At 38.4% G+C, this 9,930-nt stretch overlaps 1 protein-coding gene across 1 annotated transcript in view; it reads right to left on the reverse strand.

Annotated features, from left to right (window-relative positions):
* Window positions 1–9,930, reverse strand: part of ELL2 (elongation factor, RNA polymerase II, 2) — a 107,415-nt gene that overhangs the window by 66,346 nt on the left and 31,139 nt on the right. The window contains exon 2 of the mRNA XM_006867886.1: window positions 4,915–4,962. Coding sequence (XP_006867948.1) covers window positions 4,915–4,962 — 48 coding nt within the window. The remainder of the gene's footprint in view (window positions 1–4,914; window positions 4,963–9,930) is intronic.

Raw genomic sequence — 9,930 nt, forward strand, 5'->3', positions numbered from 1 at the left:
TTTGAGTAGAATTGGTGACAGCTCTTCCTTGAATGTTTGGTAGAACTCACCAGTGAAGCCACGTGGACCTGGCTTTTTTTGGTTGGCTTTTTGAAGACCTGATCAATTTTTTCCTTTGTTATGGGTCTGTTCAGGTTTTATACTTCACTCTGTGTAAGTTTAGGTAAGTCGTGTTTTTCTAAAAATGTATCCTCTTCTAAGATTACAAATTTGTGGAGTATAACTCTTCACAGTATTCTGTTTGTTATTATCCTTTTGATTTCCTTTAGTTCCATTTTGACACAGCCCATGTGGTTTCTAATGCATGTTATTTGTGTCTTCTCCCTCTTTTCTTTTGTTAGGTTTGCCAATGGTTTGTTAATTTTATTAAGTCTTTCAAAGAACCAGCTTCTTGTCCTGTTTACTCTTTCTATAGTTTTTCTGTTTTCTATCTCATTTATTTCTGCTCTAGTCTTCATTATTTTTTTTCTTTTGGTGGCTGTAGGTTCCCTCTGTTGGTCTGTTTCTAATTGTTGTAGATTGTGTGTTAATGTGTTAATTCTGGTTCTTTCTTCTTTTTGGATGTGTGCATTTATTGCAATAAATTGTCCTCTCAGTACCACTTTCATCATGTCTCAATGATTTTGGTATGTTGTGTTTTCATTTTCATTTGTTTCTAGGAACTCTGTGAATTCACATTTTATTTCTTAACTACCCAGTCACTTTTATGCAGGTGTTATTCAGTTTCCATGTATTTACTTTATTTCCTTGGTCTTCCTTTTGTTGATTTCTAATTTGATAGCATTGTGGTCTGAGAAGATGCTTTGTAGTATTTGATATTTGTAAATTTATGGAGGCTTGTTTTGGAGCCTAACACATGGTGTATTCTGGAAAATGTTCCATGCACACTGGAAAAGAATGTGTATTGTGCGTGTTTACTTTTTAAATATGAAATTTTAATAATGCTTCAGCCATGCTTCAAATATGCCTATAAATTAACACTATCATGATATTTAAAGCATATTTTCAATAAAGTTTGATGTTATGACTGAAATGTACTAAACAGATTCATGAAATCCTTTTGAAGAAATCTTTTAAAGTATCTAAACCACTATATTAACAGAAGACTAAAATTTCTATTAAGAAAAAGCATCTTCTGTGGGAAATAAACTTTCCAATTTAATGCTTTGAACACTTTGCCCATTGGAAAATTCTGAAAGCGTGCTTCTTCAGGGAGTTTTTTAAGCAATCAGTGTAGGCAATGTTAAAATTATCATGGCTCTGGAGAGAAACAGAGGAGCACTGTACAGAAGAGCCTCACATTTGTGGCTCCCAGTATTCCCTGTGGGTTGTGCCAACCCACTCTCTCCCCTGTAATGCCTCTTTGTCTTTCCTAAGTCCCAAAGGACTGGGGAGAGCTCTGCAAAGAAAAGGGGGAGGGGTAGATGAAATGCAGCTGCAGATTTTGAAACAATGCTGAGTCCCTATATTTTGTTCCCAGTTAGAATAGTAAAACAAGGACTGGAGTGGGAGTCAAGAGATCATATACCTAGAAAATCTAGCAAGGTAAGGCCAAGTATTTCATAGCTCTCAGTCAGCAAAGTCCTACCCCCTGTTCACAGAGGGAAGGCTTACCCCCCCCTGACTCCATCTACTCTATCAAATCCAGAGCTTCAAACTGGTTCTTCCAAACTGGTTCAACCATGGTTGGTGAAGCAAACCAGAAAGGACACAAATTTGTAAAATGTGGATGGTATGGGAACAATAACTGGAACGGAAAAAAAATTACAGTTAATACCTGGCTAGAAACTTAAAACCTCCCTCTTAGAAAGCAAGGGCAGCATGAGCACTGTATAGTACCCAAATCTCTTGACCAACACAGAAACAACAGCATGTGGCTCAAAGATGGAAGCTTACTGCACCATTTTGAATGTGTCACTCTTCATAGTCCTGACAGTAATTCAGTCTCTAACAACAGGTTCCTGAAAGCGCTCACTCTGCCTCTTCTGAGTGTGCTATTCCAGGATTTCACACTGGAATTCTTTCCACTCCAGTTATTGTTCTGGTGAAAACATATTTTATGAATTTGGGTATGTTCCCATTTTGCTCCTTCAACCATGACTGAAATGGTTCAAACTGGCTCGAAGCCCCAACCAGATCCATTTGGGTTAACAAGCTTATATGTTAAATTTCAAATAACCCCTAAGATATAAAGCTACCAGTACCATACGTTACTTTTGTCACCAAAGTGTATTTAAGAAAGGAATGTAATATGAAAAGAGAAGTAGACTAGGCAAAGATGAAATGCAGGAGAAGGACATCATGCTTGAAAAAGTGGAGGGTCAGTGGAAAAAAAAACAAAGACCCCAATGCGATGTACAGGCACTGTGAGAGGGCAATGGGCTCATGCATGACAATTGTAAGGTTGGTGCAGATCCATGCAGTGTTTGGTTCTGTTGTGCATAGTGTAGCTGTAACTTAGAGCTGACTTGATGGTATGTAACAACAACAGACACATGAGAGGGGAGCATGGTGACTCTGTAAGTTAAGCACTGGACTGTGAAACACAAGGTAGGAGGTTTAAGCCTACCAGCCACTCGGCAGGAGAAAGATGATGCTTTTTGCTATTGCAAAGATTTAAAGCCTTGGGAACTCTATACTGAGTCACTAGGAGTCAGAACCAACTTAAGGCACTTAACAGCAACAATAGACATGTAAACAAAGATTCTTGTTGGGGAAACAGTTAAGTTCTCAGCTGCTAACCAAAAGGTTGGTGGCTTGAACCCACCAGTTACTCTGCAGAAAAAAGATCTAATTCCACAAAGATTACAGCTCAAGAAACCTATGCGGCAGTTCTACTGTGTCACATAGGATCACTGGAATCAACTCGATGCTATACAACAATAAGACATGTGAGGGGCAGGAAAGCTGTTGGAGAGATAGGTTGGGGAATTCAGAAAGAGAAGACCAACGTATCAAATATAAACTGCCTTTTTTTGCAATGGTGGCAGCCTCTCGGGCCAACTGGAATGCCAAAGGAAACCAGATTCCTTCCAGATGTGCTAAACGCTGCAAATGTCTGTAGTATGAGTTTTGGAAGCTGGCATATGTTGGTTCCCCACTGTACACAGTCTTTCAGTCTAACCTGGTATTTCTCAAAAACAAACAAACAAAAATATGTCCTTCACTCTGATGTCAACTATAAGAGGGAGAAAGAAAACTACGGAAAAAAGCAGCTCTAAGACACAGTGACAACACTACAGGTACCAGCAAGGGAAAAGCAACTCAAATCTCACTCTCCTTGCCTAGGCCTTGCCCTTGGTCAGAAAGCCCACGACTGACTGAAAATCCATGCAACATTCTAGGGTTCATTAACTCATTAACTGCCTCTGGAACATTCTTTTGTGTATTATTTATGCCACTGAAATTTGCAAGAAAAAATCAAGAAGCCTTGAGTAAACAATTAAAACTGGCTCCTCAAATACAAAATTCAACATGTACTAAAAACTACCTAAAAAGCTATTAGAAGTCAAATAAGTAGAAATTAGAGAAATGCTTCTTCCAATTAGAATCCCATTCATAAATAGTTACTGAGAAGAAGAAAAAGGAAGGAAGGAATTCACTGTATGGCTATCATGTAAAAGTAGAGCTCTAACAGCCACACAGTATGCCCTTCATGTTTTCACACAACAGATTTACAAATGCTCTTAGGCAGTACTGAATTATATGATTAATCTCTTGACTCTAGCAATATTATAAGTTAGAAATTTTTAAAAGATTTTATTTATTTACATCAACATTTATATTCTGTTACATAACTAACCAAGAATTCACAAGTAAATAGATTTATAATAATCAGGATTATAAGTCTCCCTGCTATGCTTGCCTTTTCTCTCTCTCTCTAAAATTCATTAACAGATATCCAAACTGCTACCTATGGCCAGTACAGAGATAAATACAGAAATGCATACTAATTTAAGTGAGAAAGCAAAAAAATAAAAACAAAAAACCTAACAATGATTAAGTCCATAATAATAGTGATAATTTAAAAATAATGCCAATACTATCCCTGCTAAGTTTATAATCAATTATAAATACAAAAGTCATAGGTTCATTTTATTAGGAGTTAGCACTTGTTACACTTTTAAATGGAGCAATAAAATAGACATAGAAAACTTTGTTTATCCTGTATACCAGAAAAACTCATTTTTCTATTTACACATTTTACTTTCTAGTGTGAGCAATTAAAATGATAAGTGCACAATCAGCTAAATTTTATTAATAATAATGATCACATAATCATAACTAATAATTTCTTATAGCTGGTTAATTGTGGTAACCTAATATCCTGGTATGGTGCTGTGGGTTAATGCGCAAGACCGCAAAGCCGTTTGAACTGCAAGGTTGGCAATTCAAGCTCACCAGCTACTCCTTGGAAACCCTACACAGGGTCGCTATGGGCCAGAATCGACTTGATGACACTTAACAACAACAAATATTATTATACATTGATGTAAGTTATACTTCAACAAAACATTCATAAATACAAATGCCCATAATTTTGAGGGAAAAACCTAAATATTACTTAACACCCATTGTTATCAAGTTGATTGTGACTAACAGTTACAGAAGCAGTTTGCCACATCGTTCTCTCATGGATGGCTGGTGGGTTCAAACCAACAATTTTCTAGTTAGCAGCTGAGCTGCACCACCAGGGCTCCTTAAATAATACACAAAGTATCTTAATCATTTTTTTAGCAAAAAATAATAATCCAAATATTTTAAAGATATTATAAATTTAATTTGTTTACAGTATTCACAAAATATGAATGACTTATTATAGTAAGAGGTATAAGTAAAACCAAATTTTAAAAGTACAATATATGATATGCAACAAGACTATTAGATTTTCTTGCTACATCAATGAGTACTCACCCCTTGGAGCCCTTGAAACTGAATTGAAGGCCGAAAAGGAATTAAATTCTATTAAAAGAAACATAAGAAGCAAAGAGTTAAACCTTGGTTACAGTCACACAGAACGGTTTAAATCTGTGCATTTTGTCAGTGTTATATTCTATGAAAAATGTCTTTTGATTACATATTTACTTTTATATATTCCTATATTACAATGCCTTCATGAATATCCCATGGTTTATAAATTTCTCTGAACCAATCATGTTTGGGAGCATGAAACCCGTTATGCCTCTCTCCTCAGCAACTGCTCATTAGCTACTTTCCAGTTATGTCCCAACAATATTCTGTAGAGTTAAAAGTTTACTGTCTTTTATTATTTATTTTCCATAAAAATGGAAAAATAACTTCTTAGAGAAAGCATCACAATGAGTAATGTTATTCATTGTTCTACCACCATGAAAAGATCATTTAACTTTAGACCTATCAGCACAATCAAACTACTGCTGTGTGACAAATTCATTTCATAGGATGGGAGAAATATTTTTTGTTTTTTTCTTTTAAAGGAAAATATAAAAAAAATAGTGCTTAAAATTTTTAAATCCAATTTTTAGTAGTGATTCATTCTAATTTGGGCCTTTTGTGAAAATATAAATTACTGATTTAACTTCCCATGTTGTTGTTGCTGTTAGTATCGTGGAGTCGATTCCGACTCATATCAAGCCTGTACAGGGTTTCCGAGGCTGTAAATCTTTATGGGAGCCAAAAGCCTCATCTTTCTCCCGCGGAGCAGCTGGTAGTTTCCAACTGCTGACCTTGTGGTTCGCAGCCCGATTCATAAGCACTACGATACCGTAATTTCCCACCACAAACCAATATACATGGCTAAGTCTTATCTTGAAAGTAATAAAACCATGCTTGCAAGAGGTCTGGGGAGTCCTTCATACTTATGACACAGATTCCAAGTTCTAGTTTTCACAGCACTGTTTCAACCAACCCTGCCTACCGACTCTCCTTTAAATCACAAGCACAGAACATCTGATCTGTGGCTGGTTATACTTCCTTCCTTGGAACCTGGAGGCTGTCTTCAGCTCACATGAAGAATTTGAAATTCTCTATCAGGTTCATCAGATTTTACAACAAATGCAAACTTTCCTCAATTTCCAAATTGCTGACATCTCCACCCACATTACCTCTTCTGTGCACATACAGACATCAGTGCTTCATGGTCCTCTTATCGCTTTGATCAGGCTTGTCATTACAAAAGCCTGTGTTCTTCCCTTTCTTCTTTCCAGATCCACATCCTCTGGGAGGCTCATGGTGCCTGTTTGGTGGTAACTCTGAATCTGCTCTTCATTACTCAATTCACATTTCTGTGCAGCCTGCTACTTTTCAGTGCCTACCAGCTGTTCCGCGGGAGAAAGATGAGGCTTTCTGCTCTCGTAAAGATTTACAGCCTCGGAAACCCTGTACAGGGTCACTATGAGTCGGAACCGACTCCACAGCACATAACAACAACAACAAAGGACATGCTGCATAGGAAACTCAATGGCTAAACTCACCCACACCAAAACAAAATGGCATCTCTTTCCTCCTTTTCTAGTAATGGCACTTTGATCTTCCTGGTTCTCCAAGCTTAGGATATATGTGTTAATCTATAGTCTCATTTCTCCAATCCTCTATATTTGATGAGTCAATCACATGTCAGCAGAATCACAGAAATCTGAATCTAGGAAAAGCCTTAGAGGAAATATAGTTGATAGTTAACACCCCTCTCCCTGTCTCCTCACAGACCATGCAACTCTGGAATCAGAATGTAACACTCAATCCTCTTATTTTGCCATGATGTCTTTCTTCTGCATGTGCTCCACCCACATCTGCTATAGGAGATACAAGAGTATGGGGCCTAATCCTTCATACCAGAGAGTTAGGTTCCAGTTGGGGAGAGGTTGACATTGATTAAGTACTAGGAAGACAAAAGAAGAACTGATACGTTCTAACTGAAGTGTTGGATAAGAAAGCTGAATATACCATGGATTGCTAGAACGAACAAGCCCATTTTTAGAAGAAATAAAAGCAGAATGTTCTTTAGAAGTCAGGGTGGTGAGACTTGGAAAATGACAGCATGTATCAGGTCATGCAAATGAGGGAAACCCTCAATGAGATGGATGAACACACCAGCCAAAACAATGAACTCAAACACATCAATAATCATGAAGATGGTGTGGGCAGGGTGACATTTCATTCTGTGGTACATAAAATCTCTGAGTTGGAGTTGAATCAAAGGTATATAACAATGATGACAAAAATGATTACTGCTGGAAGGTGCAGTAAGAATTCTCAAAAAAGGAGAAAAGAAAATGTGTTAGAATAGATACTAGAAAAATCAAAGGGCTTATGAACAATGTGACTCTTAAGCAGTTTAGATAAGACAACTCCATGGAGGACGGATTACCCAAAGCAAAGAAGCAAGGAGATAGGAATGAACATTGCGTGGGCAGAGGGCATGTGTGCAGAGTTCTTTCAGACTTAAAATGCAACATAAGGAAGATAACTGGACCTGGCACGTCCTGCCCAATAGTTCTTTCTTCCTCTTTTTCCATCTGCTACAAAATAAATAACAGCTAAGCACTCGATTGCTAACCAAAAGGTTGATGGTTTGAACCCATCCTGCATTATTCAGGAGAAAGACTGGGCAGTCTGCTTTCATAAAGATTGTTGTGATTGTTAAGTGTTGTCAAGTCAGTTCCAACTGATAGCAACCGTGTATAGGTTTCTGAGGAGCAGCTGGTGGGCTTGAACTGCCGACCATGTAGTTCACAGTCCAGTGCTGATGCTACAGCACAACACCATGAATTCTCCATAAAGATAGCAGCCTAGAAAGCCCTAGGAACCGGTTCCTCTTTTTCACATGGGTTTGCCATTTGTGAAAGGCACCTAGCAACAACAACAAACAAAATATATCAAGCACTAATTAGATTTCAGACCTTAGGATTTCATGTCTACTCAAAAGGCTTAGCACCATATAAAAATGAACCCTGCATCACTCCCTTCCAACAATCCTCTCCCTCCCAATATTCTAACTAGACTTTTAAGTCTGAATAAACAACTGGGGGACTCCTTTCCTTTGCTGAGTAAGACAGAGTTGAAAGAAGGGTTTAGAAAAGCTGCTTCTGCAGTAACGTTAAGATGATGGGCACAGGTTTAGTAAGGGCTCAAGAGATGGGATGCTTTAGAAACCATCTGAAACTTCAGAGAAGGGCCTAAATATTACTAAGACTGCATCTGGAGCAAACACAAAAAGGTGAACCTAGTTGACATTTCCAAGGAAACATGATAAAAAGAGCAGAAAATTTGAAGATCAGACATCAAACAAAAACGATACAAAGAAGGCTTCAGGACTTATATTCATCACCTCAGGACAGTCTGCCAGAGATACCCTCAGATAAAGCTTTTCATCTCTGCTCTGAAAATCGAGGGTCCATGTTAGGTCTTCCCCCCAATCTTCTTCAGATATACAACCAAAATGCTCTTTAGAAGCCAGGATGGCAAAACGTTGTATGTCATACTTTGGACAGTCCCTGGAGAAGGAGGGAGGCTCAATGAAAAAGAGGAAGACCCCAAACGAGATGGTTTGACACAGTGGCAGCAACAATGGGCTCAAACATCACATTTGTGAGGATGGTGCAGGACCAGGCAGTGATTTATTCTGTTGTGCACAGGGTCACTGAGTCAGACCTAACTTGGTAGCACCTCACAACAACATTACTCAATTATATCCAGCACTGGAGACTCCAAATTGAGTTTTCTTTTCCCTTGTGTTTCCTCTCAATAGGTTAGCTCCTTAGTGCTTGTGAAGTTAAGGTTTTGTGTCAACTTGACTGGGCCAGGATTCTCAGTGGTTTGGCAGTTGAGATGTCATTATCCCCACAAATGAGAATTAATATTATGTTCCTTGGAAACCCTATACAGGGTTGCTATGGGTTGGAATCGACTTGATGGCACTCAACAACAATAAACTCTATGATGAGGTTTGCTATGAGCGGCCAGTCAATTGAATGAACGTTTCCTCAGGGGTGTGGACTACTTCTAACATATTACGTACTTAGACAAAGCTTGCTTGCTCTCTCCTGGTATGGATCTTGAATCTGGCTCATCCTCCTCCCTCTAGTTGTTTGGACTTGAGCCAGTGACCTGCATGCCTGTCTTCCATCAGACCTGCTGATCTTGCTTAATCTGATAGGGACTGGGACTCTCCCACCTCTACAACTGCATGAGCCATTTCCTTGATGTAAACTTCTCTTTTTTGTTGTTGTTGTTGTCGTCAAATGCTGTCAAGTTGGTTACAAGCATAGTGATCCTGTATAGGGTTTATGAGGAACAGCTTGTGGGTTTGAATCATATGCCTAGTGGTTCGCAGTTCAGTGCTGATCCTACAGCACCACACCAGGAGTTCAAACTAATCTTTATATATAAGTTTTACTGGTTTTTCTTCTCTAAAGAACCTAGCCTAGAGAACAAACAAGATGTGAAGTGAGGAGCTTCATCAGCAACAAAACAAAATACCGGACCAAGCAGGCTCAGGGAGTAGTCCCAGAACTCTGAACCACATACAAAGGAATAATTAGAAAGTTAGGGAATTTGTAGCAGAAGCAAGAAATCCAAAAAACAGAAGCAGACAACCATATCTGCACATGTCCAGAAACAAGACAAAGTGACTGAGGCAAATGAGCTGGAAGTAGACCTACACTCTATACTGGAAGATGGGCAGGCTTTGGAAATGCCTGAGAAGGAATTCAGAGAAATGATTATAAAATGCATCAAAACACTATACAATGGAGTTGAGAAAAACAAAGAAGAAGTCAGGAAAGTGCTACAGGAACAGTCAAATAAGATAGATACAGCATTAGAAACAATTCAAAACCTACAGAAAGAGATCCAAACGATTAATAATAGAATATCAGATATGGACAATATACTGAAAAGGCAAAAGGAGCTCTGGTAGCATAGTGGTTACAAATCAGGCTGCAAACTACAAGG

The sequence above is a fragment of the Chrysochloris asiatica genome, unplaced genomic scaffold (genome assembly GCF_000296735.1).
Source record: "Chrysochloris asiatica unplaced genomic scaffold, ChrAsi1.0 scaffold00111, whole genome shotgun sequence".
NCBI lineage: Eukaryota > Metazoa > Chordata > Mammalia > Afrosoricida > Chrysochloridae > Chrysochloris > Chrysochloris asiatica.